The sequence below is a fragment of the Rhamphochromis longiceps genome, linkage group LG20, assembly GCF_057381845.1.
Source record: "Rhamphochromis longiceps isolate RC_006_pf linkage group LG20, R_longiceps_female_GT1.1, whole genome shotgun sequence".
Classification (NCBI taxonomy): domain Eukaryota; kingdom Metazoa; phylum Chordata; class Actinopteri; order Cichliformes; family Cichlidae; genus Rhamphochromis; species Rhamphochromis longiceps.
The window spans coordinates 2,434,749-2,448,743 of NC_140576.1; the positions used below are offsets into that span (position 1 = coordinate 2,434,749).

Below are 13,995 nucleotides of genomic sequence, written 5' to 3' on the forward strand. Positions count from 1 at the left end.
GCTTCCCTGACTTGAATCAAAATGAACAAAATCTGACAATGTGTTTCGTTTTGTTTTTTTTTAAACCAGATAATCTGAGCTGATTTGCTGTGGATGACAGAAACAATAGTTTCTCTCCAAGAACACAAAGAATCTCAGCGATAACTTGTTCCTAGGCCACTAAGAAAAAGCAGGTGATTTCACAGTTAGCAACAAATTATTTAAAGATACTCTTTCTTCTTTAACGTCTTTAACTGACTGACAGTAAGCTCTACGGGACACAGAACATTTTCAGCCCATTTTCTTCCAGTTTTTCTCGTGTTAATTTGAAGTTTGGGCTTGAAATTGTAACCTTCTCTTTCTCGTTAGTTTGTTTAGTATTGTGGCTTTACGGCAACTCCTGGCTGTTCTGTTTATTTTAAATTATTTTATTATTTTAAATTAAAGCTTCTATGTCTGACAATAAGAGGCCTTAAAAACTGTAGAAAACTATATTCTATTACTCGAGGCAACAAGTGTTTGTTAAACAGTTCCTTTAGAGCACATGCGCACACTCAAACAGACACATGAAATCCTTGTGTTGCACATTTCCTTGAGCAGATCCCATAAATCTAGATGGAGAACAATCTCAGGATGCGTGCTGTGTGTTGGGGCAGGGCGAGGCAGTCCGGAGGTAAAGGGGGGGGGACGAGTCTAAACACCACAGCTGCAGCTTCTAAAGTCAGACCCAGCTGGCCTTTCCTGTTATTTGGCCTGGGAGTATACGCCACGTCCTGTGCCACAAAAGCAGCCAAAGCTCTGCCCCGCTCTGCTCTCAGCAAGGCTGACAGCAAACCAGGGAACTTCCCAAATGACCAGCTGAGGAAGTGAGGAAAGCTACAGAGATGTAGCTTCTGCTTGGCGTCCTCACCTTGTACGCCTTGATGAAGCGCACAAACACAGGGAAGAACACGGAGGGTGGAGCCGTCTTGGCACTTTCTCCAAAGTAGCTCACCACACTGTTAAAGGCTTCCTGGAATTGGGAAAGAGAATGTTTGTAAACACTGTCGAGTTAGTGGCTGCGCATCAGATGTCAGTGAGATGAATGAACGAAAAAGGTTTCATTTTCATTTGTTCCAGCGGATAATTTGAGGTTTTGGAGGTGAAGACGCTGTCGGATACCTCTGCCATTTTGGCGTCCTTCTGTAGCTTGTCCAGCTGTGAGTCACTAGCCTGGACAAAACCTTTCAGGACTGAGTGGTCGTGGAGACTGCACTCTCTCCGGATGAGGTCCATGCCTTTCCCCAGCTCTCGAACATCCAGCAGGACGTTTTCCAGAGACACTTTGCACGCAGACATCAGAGCATATTTTAAGTATATTACGTAGCGTTTTATCCAGATGTTAACACCTGACCTTTCTGTGAAAATACTGCATCTCCACGAGGTTGCTGACAGAGTTTAATATTTGGTGCACGCTCACCTGCTGCAGCTTTGTCCACAAAGTGCAATTCATTGTAGAAGTTGGTCAGTTCAGGGTACTTCTCTTTCACAATAAGAGCTATGTAGTGGAGCAATGTCATCTTTCTGTCTGTAGACTTAGTGTCCAGAAGCTGTGTAAAAAACATTGTTAGGAAAAGCAATTTAATAATAAACTCTGCAGCACACTTTTGTGCTGACTGGAATTCCAGTAAACTTCACTACTGATTACTCACCAGATCAAGGCTTTGTAATTTGAAACCATAAACGCAGCCTCGTTTGCTGCTGTTCATGTAGTTTCCTAGGGCTAAGATGATCTACGAGTAAACCAAAAGCACCGAGTGAATATATGCATTAAAAAATACAAACGCTGCTGCTGTGAAAGTCAACAAACACATCTCACTTCAAGCATCCTCTTGAGCTTTGGTGCCGACTTGATTGAGCCAGAAGCAGCAATGATGGCGTTGAGCTGTGGCGTGAGCATGCTCACGTTGTCGGCAAAGTTTCCAACAAAGGTGATAATGTTCATTCTCTGCGTCAGCCTCTCGATCTTGCTGAATAACAACATGAAGCGATCCTCCTCTGCTAACTGATCCAGCGGACGCCGCTCGCGCTCGTACTGACGCATCACCTTCACTTCTGCCTCGGTGGGCAGGAAACGCATCAGGCACTCCACAAAGTCGACAGGTAAGGCCTTGAGGTCAAACCTGAGTGAAGATAACACGTTACCTGTAACTTGTTCCACAGAAAATTATGTAAGTATGTAAAGTTTACGTAAAAGACAGGTGCATACTTCTCTATGGCTTTGCAGATCTCTTCTGTTGTCTTGTTAGCCTTTCGCAGTGTGATGGCTAAGTTCTTGGAGCGATTGGCGTCCAGAAGTGTGACTTTGTTTGCCACCTTATTGGCTACTTTGCTCTTTGTGCAGGAAAGATCCACAACTGGACCCTGGGCTCTCGTCTTAAATAGCTCCTCAAACCTCTCCAGCTCCAGCTCCTGCATGTGAATAACAACTCAACTTTTACTTGCTCTAAATTGATGTTAAAAGTCCTGAACACATAAGTGTTATGGTGTTGGTATGAAGCTGGTTATTTCGCGACACACTGCTCTTATCATTTAAGTTTAGTTTTGCTTTACTTTTTCCTCTTATTAAGGTTTGAACTCAACTGGAAGAGACTAGAGAAACCTGAGCTTTTGACTATGGAAAAGTTTTACTGAGATTAATACTAATTTACCATAAATTCAAATTTGACACATATTAACCAAGACCTACATCTTAACATGAAAGAGGTTTTATCTTCTTGATTTACCTCTAGCACACGTTCATCATCGATCTCGTTGAAGACTGTGCCATTGATCTGATTGGGCTTCAAGGCCGTCCAGTTAAACACAGGCAAGCGGAACTTGGTCTTTATAGGCTTCTTGATCCTGATAGCTGTGGTGAAGAAAGTGTTCGTTGAATTCAGAATGAACGGTACTTATATACCACTTTTCAACGCGAAGCTTTATTCAGCCACTCACACACATTCATACAACCATCTTTTTCTATGGCTAAGTGATTTTCGCCTATCGTTCACACACTTATACTCCGACGGATGCATCTTAGAGTTCTGGACACTTCAGCGCACAGACTAGAGGAGCCAGGGATCAACCTACCGACCTTCAGATTAGTAATCCACTCTACCTCCTGCCACCCACAATCCTCTGATCTAGTCAACCTTGAACATCAAAATCGAAGGCAAAGACAACCAAGTTTAATTTTGTGTGCACGCTCACCTGACAGACCTACGCTCAAGATGACAGAGGGGGAAGCTTCTGGCAGAGGAGGAGCAAGGGGAGGAGGTGGTGGTGGTGGGACTGGCGCAGTGTGTCCTGTAATTAATGCAGAAGAGTATTTTTATTGCATGTTTAGCAACAGCTTCGTGTTCTACGTGAGCTGCCACCTCGGCCTGACAATCGCTGAAAACTGATTTTTAAAGTTAGTGAAACCTGATAAAGTCTAGTTTGGATAAAAGGCTGGAAAGTGCTCCAACAGTCAGTGCGGCCTTTCCGGAGACAAAGGAAACCAGCCTTATGTTTCCCTTTCCTGTCTGGCTTAGAAGAACACTGCTGTGACCCATCACTTGGTTTGGCGCGAATGAACAAATATAGGGAACTGAAAATAAATCTGCTCTGAGGGTCCACAGATGAGAAAGTCAACTTTCACATACATATACATGAATCACTAGACTGCGAGTCACAGTGTTGTCATCACCTGAAGCAGATGGCAGGGGAGGGGGAGGGGGAGGAGGCGGTGGAGGCGGAGGTGCTTCGCTGGCTGGTGGTAAACTTGTGTCGGGTCCTCCTAGTTCTGTCAGCCCTGCCGTTGAACCCAAAGACAGCTTTCCGATGTTTCCCAAGGGTATCCCGGCACTGCCGACGCCCAGCGGCTCGATGGCGATGTCTCCATCAGGTTTCTTGTGCAAGCGGATGGTGCCCTGCTGTTCGAGCTCCAGCAGACGCTTCTCAATGTTGAAGTGCCTCTGAAATGCAGCATCCTTCTCCTTGATCATCCTCCTCAGGGTGTTAACCTGAGTGCTGGTTGACTCGTATGTCTCCTGAGCAGTCACCAGGGGGTGATAAAGAGCATAATGCACAGTGACTCCACAAGCTAAACAAACATCCTGTCTCTTTGTGACCTAATTTGCTAATACAGCAATTTAGCCACAAGCATATGAACCTGATCTCTGCTAACAGGCACGGAATCTGAAGCCTTTATGATGCGAGGAGAGCAAGAAATATCACGTCGATAGGACTGTGGCTTACCCGTATTACGTTCAGCTCCTTATCTTTCTGAATGAGCAGCTTCTCCAGATCGGCTACTTTCATCATTGTTTCATTCTCAACCTCCAGAAGCTTCTCAGTCACCTAGAAGAGAAGATGGAGCAACACTGAGATGAGAGAAGGAAAGAATTGATCCACACAGTGGGCATCTTTCCCAGCTCCACTTCCCCATCCCTCCTCCCCATACACTGCATCATCACTAAGAAATAAGATACAGCGAGCAGCATGATGCAGCAATAACATGACACAGCTCTCAGTTTTGATTTTACATTACACATCTTTGCTAAGGAATTCAGAGAGAATCTTCACCCTCTTCCTCCCCCATCATTTCTGACCTCTGAGAGCAGAGTTTGTTTTCAAATTCCAAGAATGATGTCAGGGGCTGCCTACGACCTTTCCATGTGAAGAAGGTCTTTGCAAAGCAGCGTGGGATACAAAGGCAATAGCCCAGAAAGACCGAGCCAACACGAGAACAATAATAAGATTGTTTCACGCACTCCATTTTCCAGCATTCCCCACCCAATTATTATCCTGAACCACTTGTGAAGTGCAAACACCGAGTAGATTTCTAATTGCCATGTAGAAACAGCCAACTTAAGTACATAGCTGGTGAACCACAACAATCTCATAAATGTGTATAGAGAGCAGTGTTGGTGGTCCAGACTGGGTGGTGCACTTACGTGGGACAGGTGCTCCTCCAGTTCCTCCACCTTCTCCAGCGCTGCATTCTTGGTTTCGGCATCTTCTAGCAGGCCACCCACATCAAATACATTATCAAGGTAAGCCTGGATCTGAACCGACAGCTTGTCGCTCTCCGTGTGTTTAGATTTCTGGCACGAGAGAGAATAAATTCAACATTAGTGACACTCCGCGAATAGTCTCCACGTGGACAATGAGAGCGATTGGCCCAGTTTAAGCACAACATTATTTCTTTACCTCCAGGAAGTCATCTAGTCCCAGTTTGGTGAATTCATACTGCAGATGCACTCTGAAGTTCATGTCTTCAACTGAGTGGACCACAATGTTGATGAACTGCATGCAAGCAACCTGGAGAACAAATGCAAACAGACACCAGCTCATTAATATTCTTTATATACTTGATACGTATAATCTGTATCAGGATATTTTATCTTAAAACTGACATATAGTCCACTGGATTTTGCATTTGCACCTTGTATAAAAGTGTGTTTTCCTTTATACAGATAATAATAAAAAATACCTTTGGCATTTGAGCCAGACATTTTTATTTGTACTGATGGATGTACTCTCACACAAAAAAGACACATCTGTATGTAACTAAACGCTTGTCTTACCATGAAGTCAATGTTTCCCTCTTCACTGCGGAAGTAATCCATCAGTCTCTCGAAGCGATGCTTCTCTTTGCAAACCTGAAACACACCAGGTGAAGCAAAATAAAGATTTTTTTTCTCTGGTTTACAAAGTAGAACAAAAACTTTGTCCGATGTAGACAAAAAATAAGAGACCCGAGAAAGGACGTTTTTTATTGAATGTCAAAGTGGTACCTTAGGGAAATATTACCTATATTTATCACCTAAAATCAACCATACTACATGTTTTTTTTTGTCCATGGCACTTTACAAATTATTTATTTATTAATTAAGAAAAAAAATCATGCCTTTGGAGCAAACCACAATGCTGAGGTGTTCATGAAGTATGCAGCAAAATCAATGAAGCCAATGGCTTCATAATGTTGTGCTGTGGACATAACAAATATCTGATAAACTGCTGCTTTCACTGATGTGTTACAGCTCTATCAACAAAAGCATAATCAGGGTAAATCAACTATTTCTTTTATTCTGTTTTTCTACTTGCAAACAACATAATCTCAGTGTTTGACTTACGTTGTTTCTTAAGTTGATGAAATAAAAATCCTTTTCCTTGCACACAAACACTGTAGCTGTGGATCTAAAATTTGACGACCAGTACAGCTGCTATGATTTTTCTCTGAGCTTTATAGAACAGCATTCTCTTATTTGGCACCTCAGTCATAGAATAACAGTCAGAGCACATTACAGCTGAATGCTTTTTTTTCTTGGGAGAGTTCAGAGCTCTCATAAAGACTTCTGCAAATGAACAGCAACTGCTATCGATCTTGGCCAGGTCCACCTTGACAAAGAGATGTTAATCTCAAGAGAATTCCTGGTTAAATAAAGGTTGAATAAATGAAATGAATAAAAACATAGAATGAATAGCAAACGTGACCTTCTCCCTGTGAGATCTCAGACACCTGTCACTTTGTGTTAATGCATCATTTTGGAAAAACAGCAGTACTATGTTGTTTCCACTAGAGAGTTGATTAGCTCTTGGGTCTCGCTGAGGCTTTGGACTGTAAGGCATTTTGTCTGGTTCCGGAGTTTAGGTGACTGTACGAGCAAAAAGCAAAAAGGCTAAGCAAATCTTTCTGGTTCACTGGCTCCCACTGGGAAGTGATCCTCTGATTATTGTTCAAGGTTACTTAACATCTGATGTCTTAATGAGTCCAATAATCTCAGACACGCCACCATAGAGCTTTGCTTGCAACCTCAGATAGATAAAATCTCTCAGAGCTTCTCAGTTTTCGGCCCGCTACACTTGACCTTTATGCCTTTATGCACGCCAGTGATGTGGGAAATTAGGGCAATTATATTGATGTTACTTAAATTTTGATTAGTATATTCAGACATAGCTAGGCCAGCGATATGTTACAACTTAATCCTGAACATAACAACTTGAGAGCTTGTTAAAAATTCATTAAAAAGTTGCAATAGGCACCTCTTTGAAGTTGTCAAATGCTGAAAGGATGATCTCATGACCTCCTCGGACAAGACAAACAGCAGCCAGCAGCTCAAGGACCAAAGCTTTTGTCCTGAAAATGCACCAAACTTTCATCAATACAGCTACATTTTTTTAAAAAGTACAGTTTTATATGTTCTATCACAAAATTCAAGCATCCTCAAAATTGGTGTAGATATTAACATACAGGGCTCAAAAGTCATAATCTGCATTAATGTCTGAAGCTTTGGTGGGTGTTTCCATGGTTTTTACGTGTTTACCCTCATAGACTTTATTATGAAGTAATCAGTCTCAGTGGTTTACCACAAATCTCCCTTTAGAAAACATTCCCTTAACGACCCGTGTATACACCTCTGATCCTCGACTTCAGAGAGAAGCAGAGGCCCACGGAGAAGCATATCGTATGAATTGGCTGCAGGGTTTCCCCTTTTGTTTGGCCCGGCCCTGCTTTTATGGAGGAGGGGTCCTGAGTTCTTACCGTGGGTTCTTATTGTTCAAGCTGAGAGCAATTTCATTGACTGCATGTGCATGAGACATGACCATATTGAAACCGTACTGCATGGAGAGAGACAGAGAGACAGAGAGGATGTGGTCAGAAAACCTGCATAAAGGTTCAGCACTTGACTGCACAGGAAGCATATCATGCTCCAAGTTTATGAGACATATCTGATTGTGGGTCGTAGGTGGTTCCTGGTACCTGGTAGTTCATGATTGCTCTCAGGCACATGATGCACACATGCACATCATCCTTTTGACTCACGAGGCGGGAGTTCTTGATGGTTTTGCTATTCGCGACTGAGCCGTAGCTGCAACAGATTCAGCACATTAAAGCAAATTCAGCAATGAAATTCATGTTCTGGCTTCTATTCTGTTAGTCAAACAGAGCTCTGAAGTGTATCTACTATTTTCTATGATTTTTGTTTTAAGTGTGTCGCAGCGAGAGACAGAAAGAGAAAATTACAGAGAATGAGGTCTGACAGAAAAAAACTTAGATGGCTTTTGAGGTTACAGATGCATTATGGGAAATGCCTGGTTTCCTTGTTGCTGTTAACAGACCGAATTCTGTTCACAGACTGCTATTATGTAACTGTATTGCACAGTCATTTCATGGTAACTGTTCTGGTAAGGTTTATGATCGGGATAACCATACATCAAGAATGTTTTTTTTTCCATACTTTGTTACAAATGTGGGCGGAAAAACTTTTTATACCTTCTACCAATAACAGTTCAGTAGTAATTTATCTGACAATATATTTATATAATATTTATAAGTCTAGAGTCTGTCCTTGTGGACTATTTTTGTGCACCCTTATATAATATCTGTTTTTCCGATCAGACTTTACACCCTATCTGTCTTTAAGTCATGTCTCTACAGTGGTGAAGAGGAGAATCACAACTGTCCAACATATGTTGCTGCTCACAGCTGGATCTCATCTGTGGACAGTGCAGATGCACATCTGGGCAGATGAAGGAGAACGGTTAACAAAGAGAGACAGATAGCACTAAAGGTCAGAGACTTTTTAACAAACCAGTACTAAGACAATGGGCTTGCATGCAAATATAGCATTCAAGGTTAGCAGAGCAAGGCAGTAACAGAGGAAGCTAATAGCGGGAAGCTTGCTTAGCAATACGTACCGAAGAACAGACTGGCGGGCAGAGCGCACCAGAGTGTTGCAGAAGGGTTGGGCGTTCGTATGGTGCAGATCCTCTATGGACCTGCTCCAAGATTTAGACTTGTCCAAGAAGCTATCCTCCCAATTTTCCAGCCCCTCAAAATCCAACCTGGGCCATAGACAAACAGAGAAGCCAACACAGAGGCACAGGGGTGTAGATGAGAGGCATGGGGGAGGTTAGGTTTGCAAGGCAGCTTAGTAGAGAGCCAGGCATTATCACAAGAACTGTCATCAAGCTGCACGATAAAGCTCAGCACACAGATTCTGTCCCAAAGTATAGCTCAGCACTCAACCAGGTAGCATCCGTCCAGAAATGCATTCACGTTACAAAGTATGCAACAAGACACAGGAAATACATCCAATGAATGCAATGTACTAATATCACAGGCTCTAAAAGACTCAGCAGCTGGATTCACAGCCCAACCCAGTTCCTAAGGAAAGGTTTGGTCAAGAGGTGTGTGTGTGTGTGTGTGTGTGTGTGTGTGTGTGTGTGTGTGTGTGTGTGTGTGTGTGTGTGTGTGTACTTACATGACTGCACACTGAGCAAAGGAGAGGTATTCAACAAGGACATCAAGACCTCTGTTTTCATCATTGAGGAACTCCCTGACCCACCTGTGACGCATGAAAGCAGAGAGAGGTTAGCGGGGCGCCAGATCCAGAGTACACCCTTATCCTTTCGGACAGCCCGTTACCGACTAACAGAGAGAGAGAGACATAAAGAAAACTAGGATTCTTCTTATTCTGAAGCCTTCTCATAAATCCTTTTGTACTTAAAGAACTGGTTTAGAACAACTCAGGTCTAGTTTTGGCTTTTCTGCTGATCAATTGTAATACCAGTTATTTGTCCTTTTGGGTTTGCTTTGTTTTGCTTTTCTTTTTTAATTTATAAAAAGAACAAATAATAACTGAAATAAGGACAGCTAGCAGAGCACGTGACAGAAGAATGAACTTTAAAATGCTGAGGGAACATTTATCACTGTACTGTGTGACGTGGAATCACAATAGCAACTGATAAAACAGATGTGTACAGATGTATATAAGGAAAGGCTGTGTGATAATGTAACTAGATGTAGAGCCCCAGTACTTCTCTCAACCGCAACGAATATCAATGAGTTTTTAAGCAACTGTTCTAATAAATTAATAAATTACATAAGTGAAAGGAAGATTCTTTATATTGTCTTTCTTTTTCTTATTGCTATTTATTCTTTAGTGGATCTCTTTATTGTAGCTTTAAATGTAATTGTAAATCATGGATAGACTAGCAGGCAGGTTTAAACAAATTATTCATACACTGGTTCAACTTTGGCTGAACTTTTCATAGTTGTTATTTAAGTAATGCTGGAAGTTTTTAGAGGCATTTAAGCTTTCATATTCCGCTTCATTCACATCCAGCTGAATTTTCGGACACATCATGCTACTTGTTCATCTGATTTGTAGTTATACAGATCTACCATATATCCAGGTAATGATACTTCGGTAACTATTATAGGCAACATAATTACAAAAAAATGAGACGAAAGTTGTAATAAATGAGAATTATTTGGGATGACGGCTCTTCAATAGCTCTAAAAGAAAGTGGAAAAAATTCCATGGAAAGTAAAGCAGAGCAAGGCTTCAGTTTTCCTCACTCCAGTTTTCTCCAAACAAAGGAATTCCCATTGCAGCTAGAGAAAGAATGTGGAGGGCATATGGCTAAGAGAGCTGGGCTCAGGAAGAACCCCTGACACTCAACAGTATTTAGTCTGCCTCCCCCACAGACCCCTTTACCTCCTCCCCACATTTTGAGGGAACTCCAGGGGGAGATGGAATGAGGTAAAAGGTTCTTAAAATAGTCTTGAAATGATGGCTGTGATGACAGATTGCTGGTCAGCCAATGGCAAGTTAGGCAGGAAACCAATCAGGACCCTGACAGCGGAGGGAAGGAGGAAGAGGGAAAAGGAAGAGAGGTGAGCAGAGGAGCAGAGGAAAGCGAACAAAGCAACTAGACCGGGTCCAGGAGGGAGGAGGGGGGACGAGGAGGTGGGCTTGATCATCAGCTTCCTGCCCCCCTCCCTCGTTGCTGTGAACCCTCACTCTTTCCTCCCTGTACTTCTCTCCAACCAGTTGCTATTTCAGATTTTCTTGGCAATCTCAGGAATAACACACCAGACAGGGCTGAGGATTCAGACACACAATAAACCGGCATCTGTTACACTTAATCCCACCCACAAAAGTCTTCTGAAAATAGATCTCCTTTTCCTTTGCCTGTGAGCCTTTCTGGAAACTGCATTGAAAAAGAAAAAGTCCTTTATTGATGAAGGCAAATTGTATAAGAGTTATTCACGTGGCTCAATGAAGTCCATAAAAAATGAAGGTATGTTTTACTTTGGTTCACGGATTAAGTGGCAAGTCACTGCAGCACCTCCATGACTACGGATTACGTAGATCATGTCTGCAACACTGAAGGCTACGAATCGATAAAATAGCATCCACGTGTGTGATGGATGAGGAGGAAAATGTACTGCTTTTGAGTCTGCAATGCAAAAATGTGGTTTGCTTTACTATGCGAGACTTCTGTAAACATACATGTATCCTTGTGTTTGTTCTTGTGCTTTTCACTGGGTTCAGCAATGGTCAGCCGGGCTTCCTGTCCCTCTGGCATACAACAAAGCTTCCTGCTGCCTTCTATGGGGGAGTGGACAAGGCCACACAATGGCTACCATCTGGGCATTATGAGCACCAGCTCTATGAAGTGGAGCTGCAGAGCTTGGCAGTTGGAACAATAGGAGGGGGGAATCTGGGCACCAGAAAAAGCTCTGGGTCCCTGCAGCAGCAGCAGCAGCAGGGACACACAATAGAATATTCTTTACCGGGCAAAACAATAATGTGGTTTCCTTGAGCTTTAGATGAATAGACCTGCATAATTCACCAGAAAAATAGAAGCTAAGACATGATTACCCAATGTGATTTGTCCTCAGTGAAATCTCCAGTTCCCTCAGGACTTTTGTAGATTCCTGCACACGCCTGCGAAACTTCTGTAAGACACAACGAATGCTGGTTATTACAGGTTACATTGAAGCTGTGCTTTCTAGGCAGTTTTCATGAGAACTTTTCAGTTCCTCAAAAACAACAATAATCCTACTCAGCAGGTTTAGTGTTGCCCTCATCTTCAGGCTGAACTGTAAAATAGAGGATGAATAAAGGAGAACCAGAGAAGTCAAACACCCTGCAACCTGACCAATGAACTTCTGATACTTTAAGCTGGTAACAGCTGATAATGCCTCAAGCAGAGATAAGGAGAAGGTGCATCAGAGCTGTCACAGAAGTTGTGTGTGTAACCTGTAAGTAGACTTTGACACGCATCAATCAGCCGGGTTCTACTTTATGATTTTTGTACGGTCCCACCTTTCGTGTTACTCCAGGATCTAAGTACCCGCGAAGCTTCTGGATGTAGGTGTGAGGAGGATTCTTCACCTGAAACCTCTCCTGAAGATACACAAAAGAGCGGCGTGATGTAAGTTGCTGCAGTCAGCCACACCAAAATGTGGACAGGTGTGTGTAGTCTTACAGCAGGTTTACTAATTAATGATACAAAGTTCACAAATTCACCTGGTCGCAGATCAGGTCCCACTTCTTCTCATTGTCATACTGTCTGAGGAGCCGGGCTTTGTCTGGAGGCAGGTTCATAGAGTTCTGGGAAACAGAAAAAAACAAATAATGTAAGCATTCGTTTCATTCATAGTGTCTTTATGAGTCTCTGGCGCCATCAGCAAACTGATGACAACGTTTTCAAGACTTATACCGTGACCTCACTTCCTGTGTTGACATTTGGCATCCTGTTGAAGGAGACGACGTGCATCTCCTTCTCACTCTTTGGTCTCAGTATTGTTCAGGCAGCACGTTTCTTCATAACACAACATGCTGCTATCAGGGTACCGGCCTATTACCGGACCTGTCATCAGACTTGTTATGTAAACCAGCAACACTTGAATGCCACACGAGATGACCTGATGCAGCCGTTTTTCTGGGCTCAATTTAAACCCCATATTATGTAATCTGTATTTAGAAACTAAGCACAAATTTAGGATCTCATGTCCTCATGACTGCTTTAAAAAAATAACGCAAGCTGAATGACACTAGTGTTTGACTAATTACTTCCTCCAATGACACAAATGCTTATAAACAGAGGTTGACATGGAAATCTTAGATAGGAGGAAGTGCAACAATAAGGAGCAAACTAGTCACTGAAACCGACTGCCTCACTGATTCTCTTTGAAGAAATGTGCGATTGTTTTTGCACTCAGACCCCTCATTTCCAACAGTGTCAACAGTATCCCAAAGCTCAGCCACAAATGGCCCGTCAGCTTGACTTTTAACCTGCAGCTATAACTCAGACTGCTGTCTAAAATGCAACAGCTTGCCTTTTTAACCCATCCCACCAGGCCAGATGTGATGTTCACGCTGGCATGTTCCAGTGTGGAAAACAACACATACTTGTTTCTATGGTAGCAACTCAGTCACCAGAAGTGGTGGAAATATCGCACGAGAATATATTAAAATGACTTTTCCAAATCATTGCTCACTCCATCACAGCGTCATGAATCATTTTGTCCTTGCAAGCGCCAAATATGGAGGCAAATATGGTCCTGCCAGGACCATAAAGAGCTAATAATTTCTATACACGTTCACAGCTTTGTGATCACAGATTGCAGCACACATTCAAAAATAAGCGAAACAACTTTGAGCTGGCAGTGGATGCCCAAGAATAGCTATAAACAAGGTAAACTAAGAAAATGCAGGGCAGAGCTATAACAGGCTATCACCAGAGTGGAAAGCAGTGTGAAGATTTCACATATGGCTTATTTTGACTAACCCAAAATACCCACGCTGGAGAGAAAAAAGAAGTAACATGGGTACCAGATGTTCAGAATTACAAGAGGAATGTGTCCTGTTTGTAGTAGTAGTTTATAGTAGTAAACTTCTCTCATGTCTGACCCCCAAGCTGCTCTCTCCTCCTTTGCCTCTCCTGGGACAAGATTTACCTACAAGACCATCTTTAGGAAGGTCATAGATCTTCCACGTGTCTTTAATAAATGGTTTGTCTGAACTTTTTGGGTTTTTCCAAAAAACATCAATAATTTTTAATTTTTAATAAGACGGTTGTTCCAAATTGCCTCCTATCACTGTTCACTGATTAAAAACCGTTGTATATTTTTGAATAATAATCTACAGCTGGTCATCATGGGGCAAGAGAAATACGTATTTGTATATATTTATATTTGCTGGTCAGAGG

General features: G+C 42.4%; 1 protein-coding gene across 3 annotated transcripts in view; it reads right to left on the reverse strand.

Moving 5' to 3' along the window:
* fmnl3 (formin-like 3) overlaps positions 1–13,995 on the reverse strand; it is a 31,974-nt gene that overhangs the window by 5,195 nt on the left and 12,784 nt on the right. For all 3 annotated transcript variants that reach the window (XM_085394855.1, XM_085394853.1, XM_085394854.1), the window contains exons 2-22: positions 12,312–12,395; positions 12,108–12,188; positions 11,661–11,737; positions 9,252–9,335; positions 8,686–8,832; positions 7,748–7,856; positions 7,529–7,605; positions 7,030–7,123; positions 5,571–5,645; positions 5,194–5,304; positions 4,938–5,087; positions 4,240–4,341; positions 3,689–4,031; positions 3,211–3,306; positions 2,745–2,869; positions 2,228–2,430; positions 1,838–2,141; positions 1,671–1,751; positions 1,439–1,568; positions 1,141–1,301; positions 890–991 (exon numbers count right to left, since the gene is read on the reverse strand). In XM_085394855.1, coding sequence (XP_085250981.1) covers positions 890–991; positions 1,141–1,301; positions 1,439–1,568; positions 1,671–1,751; positions 1,838–2,141; positions 2,228–2,430; positions 2,745–2,869; positions 3,211–3,306; positions 3,689–4,031; positions 4,240–4,341; positions 4,938–5,087; positions 5,194–5,304; positions 5,571–5,645; positions 7,030–7,123; positions 7,529–7,605; positions 7,748–7,856; positions 8,686–8,832; positions 9,252–9,335; positions 11,661–11,737; positions 12,108–12,188; positions 12,312–12,395 — 2,736 coding nt within the window. The remainder of the gene's footprint in view (positions 1–889; positions 992–1,140; positions 1,302–1,438; positions 1,569–1,670; positions 1,752–1,837; positions 2,142–2,227; positions 2,431–2,744; positions 2,870–3,210; positions 3,307–3,688; positions 4,032–4,239; positions 4,342–4,937; positions 5,088–5,193; positions 5,305–5,570; positions 5,646–7,029; positions 7,124–7,528; positions 7,606–7,747; positions 7,857–8,685; positions 8,833–9,251; positions 9,336–11,660; positions 11,738–12,107; positions 12,189–12,311; positions 12,396–13,995) is intronic.